We start from the raw sequence: 13,973 nt of genomic DNA on the forward strand, positions 1-13,973 counted from the left end.
CCCCCCCCCCCCCAGCTCCGGGAGCCCGCTCGGGGGGTCGGGGGCTGGCGCTGGCGCGGCGGCCGGCCCGGGCGGGGCGGCCGGGGTCCCGAGCGGCCGCCGGGGGCCGAGGTCTCCAAAGGAGGCGGGCCCCTCGGCGCTCGCATTCCCCTCCCCTCGGCCGGGCCGCCCTCCTCCGAGAGGCGTGCACCGGGGCTATTTGAGCGGCCGCGTTCCCGCGGGCCGAGCCGGCCACCCCCAGCGCCCCCCGCTCGGAGCGGCAGCCGGCCCCGTGCGCCCCGAGAGCCCCGGCGAGCGCCGTGCGCCCCCGCTCGCTTCCGGACGCCCGCCGCTCCATTATGCCGGCGCGGCCGGGCAGGCGCGCCCGCTTCTCGCCGCTCCGGTCCCCCGCGCGGGCGGGGCCGCTCGCCGCCGCCCCGACGGGAGCCTCGGCCCCGGCGCCGAGCGCCTCCTAAGCGCAGGAGCCCTCCGGAAGCCCGCGCTCTCCGGGTCCCGTCTCCCGGCCGAGCCGCGGGTCGCGCACACGCGGGCCGAGCCGGGCCGAGCCGGGCCGGAGGCTCGCCGCCGCCCCGAGGAGCCGAGCGGGGAGGGGGCCGCGGAGGAGGGCGGGGGGAGCACCATGCAGTTGGCACCCCGGACGGTGGGATTACTAGTCTCCTTCCTCGTGTGGGATCTCCTGCAGACGGCCCTGCGGGCGGCAGCCTTCCCGAAAGCGAAACTGCACCCGCGACAAGGTACTGAGGACCCGTCCCCCGGGGGTCCCCCGGCCCCGACCCCCCCGCCCCGCGGGGCGCCGCGTCCCTTCCCTCGACAGAAGCCTCCCCCCCCTCGGCCGCTGCCTCCGCACCCGGCCTCTCCTAGCCTGCAGCCGCCGGCCGGCCAGTGACACTTGGGAGCCGGCTCTGCGACCCCCGCGCCCCGCGCTCCCCCCCTTGGCCCCGGCCGGGACTTGACCCTATCTCCCTCCCCAAGGCTGCCTAGCTGTCCCGGGGGAAGCCAGAGGCACCTTGACAGGCCGAAGGAAGCCCCTGGGGAGGAGACCGGGGACTGCCTGCCCCCCCCCCCCGCCCCCAGCCCCCTTCTCTCCCTCCCGCCCCCCCCCCCCCAGCAGGCTCGGAGGAAACCTGAACGGTGCATTTGTCTGCCTTGCTTTGCAGTGAAACTCTTGGAGAGTCTGGGGGAGTATGAGATCGTGTCCCCCACCCGAGTGAATGCGCGCGGAGAAGCCTTCCCCACCAGCATGCACTTCCAGAGAAGACGCCGGAGCCTGCCTTCGGACACTGGCCCCTGGCCCTCCCCCGCCGCCGCCTCCTCCGCCCCCCAGGCGCACTACCGCCTGGCCGCCTTCGGGCAGCAGTTCCTATTTAACCTCACAGCCCAGGCCGGATTTATCGCCCCGCTCTTCACCGTCACCCTCCTGGGCCAGCCCGGGCCGAACCAGACCGAGCCGGGCGCCGAGGAGGACTCGGAGCTCAAGCACTGTTTCTATAAAGGACACGTCAATACCAAGGCCGAGCACACGGCGGTGATCAGCCTCTGCTCGGGGATGGTGAGTGCCCCCCTTCCTGCCGGCTCCGTTGCCCTCTGATCCCGGTAACCCCAGGGGCTGGGGGGGGGGGCTTTCAGCCGTCCTGAGACGCTCCCAAATGAAGCCCCCCCGACACATGGAGCCTGCTTGGTGCCAGCCAGCCCTTGGTTCAGCAGGCCCACCGGGCACCAGAACCCACTGGGCACTGGAGCTGCAGAGAAAGGCAAAAAGCCTGGCCCCTGCCCTAGGGCAGCTCCCAAGCCAAGAAGCCAAAGGGCGGACAGCGGTGTGGATAGAGGATCCTGGGGGAGCAACCCCTGCCCTCAAGGAGGTTACAGTCGAGGGCGCTGCGTGGGCATCCTGCAAATGCAGGTTCCCCGGCTGCTCCCAAGTCCTCAGCCCTGCGGTCCTCTGGGGAGCTTCCAGAAAGAGCACTCCATGTGGACTTGTTTGGGTGCTGGCTCCCAGAGGGAGAAGTTGAGGGAAGGGGCGGACCGAGGCTTTCTGGGTGGGAAGGAGGCAGAGGGCTGCCGGCTGCCGGCTCCCGGCTCTGGGCCTGGCCGGAAAGGGGAAGGGGCCCGAGGCAGCGGCTTTGGGAGGGAAGGGAGCCAGCTCTTGGGAGATCAGGGACTGTCACTGGAGGAACCCGAGAGAGGATTGATGGACTCCGAGCAGGGAGGGACCCTAGGAGTAAGAAGGGGGCGGGGAATTGGAGGCGGGGCGGGAAGGGGCTTGCCCGGGGGCCTAGGGGAGGAGCCGGTCCCAGATGCATTTAATGAAGGTGGAGTCTGCCAGAGGGCCCCCTGCACCCTGTTGGTGGGGCTTGCGGAGGCCAGTGGGGGAAGACTGGGGGGTGACTTCCCCCGAGTTCCTTCGGGGGGCCGGACACCCGGTAGAGACGCGTGGGGGTGGGGGCGGAGGAGACCGGGCCAGGAGGGGGAGCTGGCGTTTCAAGTTTCTTTTGGGGAGGAGGAAGAGGCTAAGCTTCTGCTGGGGTACTTTGCCCCCCCCTCCCCTGAAGCCTTGAGTGTATGACCCCTTGGGTGGGGGGGCGTGGAAGGAGGGAGAAAGATGCTGCCCACTCAGAACAGGCAGAGGAGATTTCGGGACGGGGCAGGGAGAGGCGCAGCATCCCGGGATTTAGTGACGCAGAAAGTTTTTGGGTCGAGTGTTCACTAGTACTGCGCGATGGGTTAGGTAGGGTCTCGGACCCTCCCCCAGGGACGCTTCTACCCACCTAGCGGAGTTCCCTTGCCCCCTCCCCCCAGCCCTTTCCTTTTCTCCTGGAGGGGTTTCCCTCTACTTACCCCTGCCCAGAAGGTACTCTCTCCTTCCTCCCTGGACTGGAGAGGAAGCCAGGTATCCAGCGGTCCGCACCATGGTGGGGGGGCTTTGGTGGGGGCGGGGCTGGTGCATCGTCGGGGCACAGCCCCCAGGGACCCCCCAGGGCCCCTTTCCTAAGCCGAGGAGCGAACGCCTGCTGCAGCAGTCAGACGCAGAGTTGTTGTGATTGTGTTTGGGTGGGCGGAGACGGGACTTGGGCGCTGAGGGGGGTGCGGTGAATCATCCCGCCCCTAGCCAGAGGGCAAAAGATCAGCCGCTGTAGGTGGTGCCCTAGGAGAGGATGCAGTGGGGTGAAGGTGGCAAGTCGAGACTAGGCCGTACCCCAACTCTTCCAGAACCCCCCCTCCTGGACGCCCCAGCACGGGTTCTACCTGGACCCTGGGGGGGGAGGGTTTAAATGCACCAACTGTAAACACCCTGAACCCTCCCTCCCCCTCCAGGATGAATCCCAAGGATGCCTTTGAAAGACTTAAGAATGGGCCCGTTTTAAGGTCCTCCAGCAGTTTCTGGCAGTTTCCCTTCACTGTTGGGGGCAAGGGGGAAAGCTCATGGGTGAGAATTATCTTGTCCTTGGTCGTTTGTCTTCTCTTACTCAGTTAGCTATCCCAAATAATTCACTTCCTAATATGTCTGTCATAGGTGTCAGGGTTAGTGAGAGGATTCAAAGAAGAAAGGGGAAAAATAAATCAGAAGAGCCCCTGGCTCCGCGGAGCTGAGTTCTCTTATGTAAGCTCAAAAGCTCCTGGAAGTTCCAGGCCCATGCTAACCATTTAATAACTGCTTTCTGACTACTTGGAAGTAAGTGAGATAGGTTTAAATTGGGACCTGCTACAGGTAAACTTGAGGGCAGGACAGCTACTGTCTGTCTCAGTTTCCCCACTTTGGCTCCGTGAGGACCATAGTTACAAGCTCGTTGGTCCAACTGGGAACAATATAGAACTTTCTTATGGAGCTATGTTGGGGGGCGAGGCGCAGAAAGCAAAGATGAACAATGGTTTGGACCCAGATTGCCCCGGACAGATTTTGAAGCTCTTTGCTGACCTCCAACCTCCTCAGAAATAAAGAATAAATGATCAGTAAGTTAAAGCTGGAGGCTACCCTACCCGGAGTACATCTGCCCTAAGTGGTGGACTACAGGAACAGAGGTTTAGTGTCTTCTTAACCTGCAGATAAAAGTAAAAGAACAAGAACAATAGGGAGACCCTACCTTTGGGCGCCACTCAAGAAGGCTGTTTGGCATTTGTTTCATGGTGAGTCCATAATCTGGGCCAACCGGCTAGCAATCATAGCATCCCAGGTGTAAAGCTGGAAGGCAGTTTGGAGGTCATCCATTCAAATCTTACTGAGTCCCAGAGAAATGAAGTGACTACCCCAGGTCACCCAGGTAGGACGGAACAAGTAGGGAAGCCGATTTTGAATGCAGGCCTTTGGACTCCAATACTTTGCCTCTTACTACTTGGAACAATTTTGTTATTTAACAACTCTGATACTTATTTCTCATCTGTAAAATGAAGTTAAGGTGGATGACCAATAAGCTTCAAAAGCCATCATTTTATAACTTCTCCCTAATCATAACTGCAATATTTGTGCCCCTGGATTGTTGTGCAGTTTAATTGTGGTGGATGGATGCAGTGCTTTGGTGCTTTTTAAAGATCAGAAACATTAAATTACTTACCCAAGATCACACAACTTGGAAAAGATAAGAGTTGGGATGTAAATCTGGGACCTTGAATTCTGGGTACTTCAGAAAAAGTCCCAGCTCCGGAATCCAAAGATGCAGGGTCAGATCCATCCTTTGATTCTTACTGCTTTTCATGGGACATTAGCCATGTTACTCTTCTTTGGTCTCCGTTTCCTCATTTATTAAATGAAGGGGTTAGACCAGATGGTCTTTAAGGACCCTTTTAGCTATAGATCTGGGTTCTTCTAATTGGTAGGATAATGGGTGAATGAAAAAGTTCACAAACCCTGCCCTTAAAATTGTAAGCTTTTCAAATTTGAAGCCAAGGATCTTATATTATTGATATTTTTATCTCCCTCAGGACTTAGTGCATTGTGAGTTGTAGGTACTATTCAGAGTTGACTGCAAATCCTGTTAGCTCACCCCTTTCCCCGGAACTGTCACTTCATAGCCTGAAACTGGCTCAATGGCATGAAGAGATTAGTGGTTTGTGGGTCACCATCTAGGGATGTGAGTTCATCTTATCACAGATTCATTCTGCTGGGGGAGACATGGGAGATAGTTTTCTCTGGTGCCTGAGTCCTGGCTTCTCTTTCTCTCTCCTCGTCTGGGCAAAGTAAGAGTAGAATTATCTATTATGTTAAAATAGAACATACACTACTTTGTTGATCAGTAACCCCGCCCCAGGCCCAAATTTAATTTCAAAAATAGAAATTCATTCAATGCTTTCCTAGAAAACACCAAGTTACAACAATATGTACGACTCACTTTTACAAGGCATCCTCTGGTAAATGATAATTACGACTAGAGATTATCAGAAACTCTTCAGTTCAAATCCTGCCTCATCCTTATTAAGTGTGTAGCCTTGGGACAGTCATTTAAACCTATGAATTTCAGGTTTCCTAAGCATAACCTGTGGGAAGATATTATGAGGAGATGGCAATTTTGGGAATGGGGAAGGTAATTCCTATTGTAATTAATTCTTCTTTTTTGTAGGGGGGGTAAAGGCAATGGGGTTAAGTGACTTGCCCAAGGCCACACAGCTAGGTAATTATTAAGTGTCTGAAGCTGGATTTGAACTCAGGTCCTCCTGACTCCAGGGCCGGTGCTCTATCCACTGCACTATCTGGTAAATGTTTAATAACCATCTCTCCAAAAAAAGAAAAAAAAACCTGCACCATACTTTTTAAGTTTGATGTTCATTAACCTCTTCCCCATCACTTTCTTGAATTTAGACAATGAGCAAGTTCTGATTTGTTACATTTGCTGATTTCTGAAAATTTAAACGCTCACATTGAAAATTGAATCTGTATTGATTGCACCAGCTCTGAATGACCTGGGTTCAAATTCCAGCTCTGATTCTAAGCTAACCATGTGAGCCTTAGTTTCCTCATGAGGGTAATAAATAATAATAGTAGTAACTGCCCAATATAATTGTCAAGAGGCTCACATGTGAACATGGGAATAGAGAATTGTACTAACCTTAAGCCACAGTTGGAATGTCATTTTTTAATTATTTGACCCATTTTAGGTTGTTCTCATTTAGAACTTTGCACTCTTGTATTGAGTGGAGGAGTATTCACTTTGATTTTGATAAGGGAAAGACTGAGGAAAACTGAGATTTGAACACATGTCCTTTGACGAAACCTTTTGCTCCAAGATTTAAAAACTGTTCACTGGAAAAACCAATATTTGAATTCAAGTTTTCTGATTAAATCTAACCTTCTTTGTATCAAAATGTGAATGAATGACTGAATGAAAGCACCCAGTACGTGCTTACTTTGTGACAGGTACCTTACTAAGCAGTATAGAAATGCAAAATGGGGGCAGGACCAACCCTAAATAGGCTTAGGGTACTTACCTGGGGTGGGGTGGGGGGGGGGGGGTTTGTATATCTGTCATGGCCCCTTTGGTAATCTAGTGGAGCCTATAGATATCTCAGGCTGTTGTGTTTGTTTGTTTTTTAATTCATGGTGGAATGAAATGCTAAATTTCAGTTAGTTCACTGAAAAGCAAAGTTGTACTTTTCTATTTAATTTCATAGATTCCCACAAATCTCTGGCAATTAGGGATGATAGAACATACTAGGGTAGCTCAGGAAGGATGTTTTGTTCTAGAAAATTTGTTCATAATTGTTATTCCCTAGGGAAAGTAACAAGGAATAGAATTTGTATTCTACCTACTATGTGCCAAGCTGCTAAGTGTTCTTCCAAATATTATTTTTTTTTTTAGTTTTTTCTTTTTTGCAAGGCAATGGGGTTAAGTGGCTTGCCCAAGGCCACACAGCTAGGTCATTATTAAGTGTCTGAGGCCAGATTTGAACTCAGTTACTTCTGACTCCAGGACCAGTGCTCTATCCACTGTACCATCTAGCTGCCTCCCAAATATTAGTTCATTTGAACCTCAGAACAACTCAGCAAGACAGGCACTAAATTTTCACTTTTTTTTTAAAGTCATTTTTCAATCCTTTTTGACTCTCTGGAATCTCAACCCTTCTTGAATCCAGGTCCAGTGCACTATTTATTGCACCACCATTGCCAGGCATCCTAATATTTCATTGCACTCATACACCACAATGGGTTCTGCCAGTCCTTAAGGGCTGGGCACATAGTTTGCTTCCAGACTATTGATATTACTGATGTACTGCTGCTAGAACTGTTTTTATACAGATGACTTTTATTGCCATTAGTAACATCCATAGAGTATAATCCTAGTAGGAAGATTGCCCAGTTCAAAGACTATGGATAGTTTGTAATTTTTCTTGAATAATTTTTAAAAATTTCCTGAAATAGTGAGACCAATTCCCAATGCTTCTAGCAAAGAATTCAGCACCAAACATCACATTTCTGACCCTCCAGTCTCAGGCTGCCTATGACACAAGACACCCTATAGTTACTGCTTTAGGGGTTCTAAGAGAGTGCTAATAGCGGCATACTGATCCGAGCTTTAAGAAAGAGAGGGGTGTGTGTGGGCGTGGGTGTTTGTGTCTGTGTGTCTATGTTTCATGGAATTGGAATGGAAGAAGGTTGCATTTTTAATTTTTTTTAGCTTTTTCAAGGCAACGGGGTTAAGTAGCTTGCCCAAGGTCACACAGCTAGGGAATTATTAAGTGTCTGAGGCTGGATTTGAACTCAGGTCCTCCTGACTTCAGGATTGGTGTGCCACCTAGCCGCTCCCAAGGTTGCATTTCTTGTCATAGATATAGAACTAAGTAGTGCTCTGAGGCTACCACTTCAACCCCCTTATTTTATAGATGTAAGACAAAAAGTCCCAGAGAGGGTGGGTAGGGAGTGGCAGAAACTTGGGTTTCATTGATACGTCAGGATCCAAGAGTTGGCTATATTAGATAATATGGGCAGGAGAAATCAAGAATCACCAAATTTGAGACTTGGAAGAAACCCTTCTGTCTCCCCCATACATGAAACTAGACCATACCTAAATAGATGGTCGAACAGCCTTTGCTTGAAACCTGGTCCAGTGAGCACACTTTTATTTCCTTGCTCCGCACCCATATCGGTTTCTAGAAGCAAACATAGAACGCAGCACACCTTCATATACAGTCTCTAGTTTTCAACGACTGTGGTTAGGTAGGTCTTTGGACTGAGATGAAATCAAGCACCTCTTTCTCCCTGTTTGTTCTCAGTTGGGCACGTTCCGATCTCACGATGGAGACTATTTTATAGAGCCACTGCTGCTTGTGGATGGCCAAGAATATGAAGATGAGCACAACAAGCCCCATGTTGTTTATCGACGAAGCTCTCCTAGGCAAGACTCGACCACCAGAAGACGGACCTGTGAGACTAAAGGTAAATTGATTCAATTCATACAGGAGATCGTGATTCAGTTGATGTGACTGATCACCAGAATTACCTGAGAAGGTTATATTAGCTGGCCTTTGAAGCCAGGCTTTTCATATGTAGGGCATATTTTCTCAGTTTCTCTTGATGGAATTTAATTTAATTTAATTTATTTATCTATTTTTACAGAGGCAGTATGGGAGAGAGTGCCAGGCTTATAATTCAGGAAGATCTGAATTTAAGTCTGAACTCTGGTCCTTATGATCTCTGTGACCTTAGGCCAGTGATTTAATTCTAGCAGCCTCAAACAGTTCCCTAGGATTACTCTCATAAGCCATAGATGGCTTATATAGCCTTGCTTAGTGGCAAGTCCTTGACCCTGAAGAAATCACAGATCTTACACTTGTTCATGCATTTTAACTTGATGCTGTGTCATTTTGAAAATGGTCCCTGTCCATCAGACCACAGAACTTTGCTTCTGAGATTCCCCCCAATCCCTTCAAATTGTGGACTTGTCTTCTTTATAGTGGTGTGCATTTAATGTTTTATTGTCTGAGGAAGCATGATTGCAAGTGAGACTATGGATTGTATATTTGTGAATCAGATTTTTGTTTCTTCAGTTTCTTGTTTTTTTGTTGTAAGTCCTAGATAGTTTTGGACAGCAAGGTGACACAATGATTAGAGCACCAGGCCTAGATAGAGTCAGGAAGTCCTGGGTTGAAATATGACCTTAGATACTTACTGGACAAATTATTTAACCCTATTTGCCTTAGTTTTCTCCTCTGTCAAATAACTTGAAGAAGGATGTGGCAAATCACTCCAGTATCTTTGCCAAGAAAACCCAGATGGGGTCACAAAGAATTGGCCATTACTGAAAATAGTTAAACATAAAAAGACAGTTTCTTTACAACATTGGTGACTCTGGTACAAAGTCTTCCGTCCTTTCACAAATTCATACCCTGCTAGTTCTTGTCTTAGTGTGGTGTTCTTTGATCTGTAATTCTATTCCAGTCTTTTATTTTTCATCTGCTATCCTTCTTTGTAGGTCTTTCATTTGTATTATTTAGATCAGCACTTCTTTAGCTGTCAGTCACCAATCAACAAACATTTTCAAAGTACCTATCTGTGCCTAATGCTGAAGACATAAAAAAAAAGCGAGACAAAAAACAGTTGCTGCTCTCAAGGAGTTTGGTCTTCTTGGGGGAAGAATCCATCAGCAGATTTCTATGAATCCATAAATTTGGATTAGGAAAAAAAATGACATCTTTAAGTTCACCACACTCTAATTAAAATTCAGCATTTCAGTCTATTAATTAGAACCATTATTCTGAGAAGTTAAGAATACTGACTTATGTGGTCTCTGTATTTGACAATAAAAGCCATTCATATCTCCCTTATTTGTTATGGAACATCCTCAGGCTCTTTGTTTCTCAAATATGATTACATATGAATACATGCAGAAACAGACATATGTACATATATCCATACATACATATGTATATATGTTTATGTGTGTGTGTGTGTATAGATATCAATAAAACTGTCTATCAAATTAAAGCTGAATGAGATCTTAGACATCATCCAGTTCAACTCTCTCATATAACAGATGGGAGAATAGAGACTGAGAAAAGCACCAAGGTCATAGGTCAAGGGCTGAAGGGAGGCCTCAGAGATCAGCTCATTTTACAAATGAGGAAATTGAGGCCCATAGACGTTAAATTATTTGTCACAAGCGATCAATCAACTACCAAGTGTCAGTGTTGTACTACCAGGAATACAAATGCAACCCATTAAATAACCACCACTCATGTGGAACATATTCTACCAGGGGCTTAGATTCTAATGGTACAAATGGTACAGCTAGGATTTGAACCCAAGTCAAATGTGGTTTGGTACATTAGAAGAAACACTACATTTAAAATCAGAAGACCTGGGTTCAGATCCTGATTTTGCCCACTTATGATTTCTTTCACCCTTACTTTTCCAATCTATAAAGATGCAGAGGTTGGAATAAATCAGGGTTTCTTAACCTGAGTTTCAGGAGCTTATGAACTGATAAAAAAAAAAAAACAATTTTTGGCTGTATTTCAACATAATCCATTTTCATTTTAATCCTATGTATTTTATGAATTTAAAAGTATTATTCTGGGAAGGGGCCCGTGGACTTCATCAGGCTGTTGCTGGAGGGGTCCCAGACACAAGTAAGGTTAAGAGTTCCTACACTATATCTTCTCAGAGACCTCTGCTGGTTCTACATCTATGATTGTTAGACCCTCAATCAGGTGCCCTTCCTTCGTCCCCATATTCCCTTGTCTTCTGAAACCCTGTCTTTCAATTCTTTGGGACCCCCCTCGGACCTCCCAGCACACAACAAATCTAAAACCCACCCAGAATCCTAAAATGTCTGAAAATGATCCCTTCTTCTGTCCAGTTAACTTTTCAAAGTGCTGCCTGCCCTCAAGTCATCCCACTTAATCCATTAAGCCCTGCTGCCTTGTGGGATTTTCCCATCCTTCCCAATTTCTCATGTTTTGTTTGTGCTGCTGTGACTAAATTGGACATGCCTGGAAGAACAACAAAATGTGTTTGCTTAGATTTTTCTGTGCTTGGTGGCAGGGACCCAGAAGTATTTATCCTGTTTCTTTTGTAGTACAAAAAGTATTTTGATCAATACACCAACTTTGGGCCTTTGATTGCCAACTCAATAAGTGAGTGGTAGCAGTGAGTGGGTCTTTGCTTCTTGACCTTCCCAATTTCCAGCAACTCTGGCATCATCTGACACTTTGCTTAAACATAGGATAGAGTGGAAAATGCTCGGGGCTGCTTTACATTAGGGGACCCTCAGTTTACCAATCAAAGTCATGTGTTCAAAGTATGTCAGATTGTTGTCAATTCTCTTGTTGAACTGTTATACTCAGTGGTGCTCCTCCCAGACTAATAGGACTCTAAAAAGTGGTCTTATTTCTTTCTATGTAGTTGTGTTGTTGCTGGAATACTCTGGAGAATGATTGACTATTTAAAAATTTTTATCATTTGTTACTTCAAATTTTATAAATTGGGCTGTGTCGTGTAATTGGTATTCATAAGCAACTCTTGGGAGAAAGTTCACCTTTGACATTGACCTTTGACCATTGAAAATTGACTATTGGCTATCATAAGTATGATTTTTAGGAACCCACAGGAGAACCCATTTCCCCCTAAAAGCAAAAGGTTGGGAAATCAGGAACAATGAAATAGTCCCAGATATGAATGAAGAGACCATTAGTTAAAGCTCTCATTGGACCTTCTGTTTCCATTCTGATCAAAAGAGGAACTGATCTATTATTGATTCCATTCATTAGAATTGCACTTATTGCAGACCCATGGTGTGCCAGAACTCTCCCAGTGCCTAGATACAAAGTCCCTTCCCACGTGTCTCTTTCCCCCCATTAGACTTTAGGAGGTAGTGTGGTATGATAAAAAGAGGACTGGCTTTTCATTCGGAAAACCCAGGTTCAAATTGTGCATGAGTTTGAAGACAAGTGCCTTTGACCATTCATTCAATGCCACCTTCCCAATCACAAAAAAGTCATTCTTGAGTTCTCTTTGGATATTTGTCTTTCCAAGACTAGTGAGGTAACCCTGACCTTTCCTAGTTCAGGCAATGGATCAGGACTCCAGCCCAGTTGAGTTCCTCCCCCAGCCCCCACCCCCAGGCAGTTTGAATGGTTCTTTCAAAGGTTGCTGCTGGACTATGCCACTCTGGTTTCTCTCTTCCAGCTGCTTCTGCTCCCCTTCTTTGAATTCAGATGCAGGAGGCTCAGAACAGTTGGAAAGAACCATGGAATATGGTACAATCCATCAGCAGCCGTTGAAGGGACGGACGAGCAGGTCATGGAAACCACTGAAACAAGGTAGCCATCCCCACAGAGCAAAAATTGTAGGGGGGTGGGAAGATTCCCAGGGAGACTCGCCAGGGAGGGAATGTCTTGAGTTCATTTGGCAACCTGGTAAGCTTTGGGGATTTGTCCTTGGCAGCACTCTTCGTTTCTCCTGTGCTCATTTTATTTCCAGTCTTTCTCCTTTTCATGAAATCGTAGAGTGTTAGAGATAAAAGGAAAGATAGGGAGAGTCAAGTCCAACCCTATCCCATTACAGAGGAACAAACTGAGACTCAGAGAGGGAGGGAAAATGATTTACCATATAGTCCAGAGCTTGGCCAACAGTGTCTTTTTCTAGGATTCCCTCCACCAGACTGTCCATTCACATTTTGCTATGATCTTGCCCTCTTGTTCCCTCTATCCCTGGTTCTCTTTATATGACATGTTGTATTTCTCCACAGCTGTAGCGGCTTATGTATCTTTGTTTACACCCATCGGTCCCTTGAGTTCATGTGTATTTATTTGTGTTTACTCCCTGCCTTTGATTATAAGTTTCTCAAGGGCAGGGATTGTCCTCTTCCCTCTCCATGCTCCTCGGGCTATGGAGCATCCATTGGAGTGGCTAGATAAATACTACACCCAGCAGGGATGCCAAATGGTCTCCTGAGATGAGCCATTTGGAAGACTTTGCTCTTGTGGTTGCACGTTGCCTCCTGCTAACCACAAGAGTTGATCAAGACCATTACTTTTCCAGATGGGCCTCCAGTCGATCAGGAAAGCAAGTGGAATGGAAGGACTCTGCATTTTTTTAAAAAGCATTGTCCATCAGACGCTTAATAGAAAGATTGAAACAACCCCATCTTTCTCTCAAAGAGCTTCCAATCTTTTAGAATCTTGTAGAGACACTCTATATTTAATTCTGAGTTTGGAAAGATGTGGATCTTTTATATAAGAGAGAAAGACATGTAGCCCCATAACAAGAGTTCCTACAGGTAGGATGGGAAAAGGGGACAATTAATGCAATGAGTTCAGTTCCCAGCTCTGCTTCCCTGAGGGCTCTTGGGCAAGTCACATTTCCACCCTCATTTTCCTTGACTATGAAATATGCAGGTCTCTTCCAACTCTAAATCTGCAATCCTCTGCAATCCAAAATTAATATCAATTTGATTGAACCTAAATATGCTTTTAAATTATGAATTGTTCTTGCTTCACCATTTCCAAATGTATTTCCCCCCAAAGAGTTATCCCTTGAACAAAGAACAAAAAAGAAAAGAGACTTTAAAAAAGCCATTCTGTTTTTTAACTAAAAACATCAATCAAACTTGATGGGTTTATAAAAGTTTCCAAACCCATAGCCTTTCCACTTCTACAAAGAAGCGTACAGACTTTTCTCTGTATTAGCCTCATTTAGGGCTGAGTGTTTATTACATGAGTGCCACACATTGTTAGGTCTTCAGGATATAAAGACAAAAGAAAGTAAGTCCGCCTTCAGGGAACTTATATTCTATTGGGATTTTTCTTTTTCTCTTTTTTTTTTTGATGGCCTGAAAAGTTGAAAGAAAAACCAATAAATGGTCTGTGTATTTCATTGTTATTCTTTTAGTATTTATTAAGCACCTAGTCATGATATGCCAGGAAAGGAAAAAACAAAAACCCTCTCTCCTTCACCCACAGCATTTTGGATAGATCAGATCTCATGTGGTTATCTTGGGATCAGAGAATCATAGACTTTGAACTGGCAAGGACCTCAGAGGTCATTTAAT

At 47.2% G+C, this 13,973-nt stretch overlaps 1 protein-coding gene across 5 annotated transcripts in view; it reads left to right on the forward strand.

Moving 5' to 3' along the window:
* Positions 1-582: 582 nt before the first annotated feature.
* The window catches only part of ADAMTS9 (ADAM metallopeptidase with thrombospondin type 1 motif 9), a 190,898-nt gene continuing 177,507 nt past the window's right edge, over positions 583-13,973 (forward strand). For 2 of the 5 annotated variants that reach the window (XM_074198810.1, XM_074198811.1), the window contains exons 1-3: positions 583-734; positions 1,158-1,549; positions 8,197-8,359. In XM_074198810.1, the coding sequence (XP_074054911.1) occupies positions 620-734; positions 1,158-1,549; positions 8,197-8,359 (670 nt within the window). In that variant the 5' untranslated portion in view covers positions 583-619. Of the gene's footprint in view, positions 735-1,157; positions 1,550-8,196; positions 8,360-12,109; positions 12,244-13,973 lie in introns of those variants that run through there. The other 3 variants (XM_074198812.1, XM_074198814.1, XM_074198815.1) reach the window with 2 other exon arrangements.

Source organism: Macrotis lagotis, chromosome 8, assembly GCF_037893015.1.
Source record: "Macrotis lagotis isolate mMagLag1 chromosome 8, bilby.v1.9.chrom.fasta, whole genome shotgun sequence".
Classification (NCBI taxonomy): Eukaryota; Metazoa; Chordata; class Mammalia; order Peramelemorphia; family Peramelidae; genus Macrotis; species Macrotis lagotis.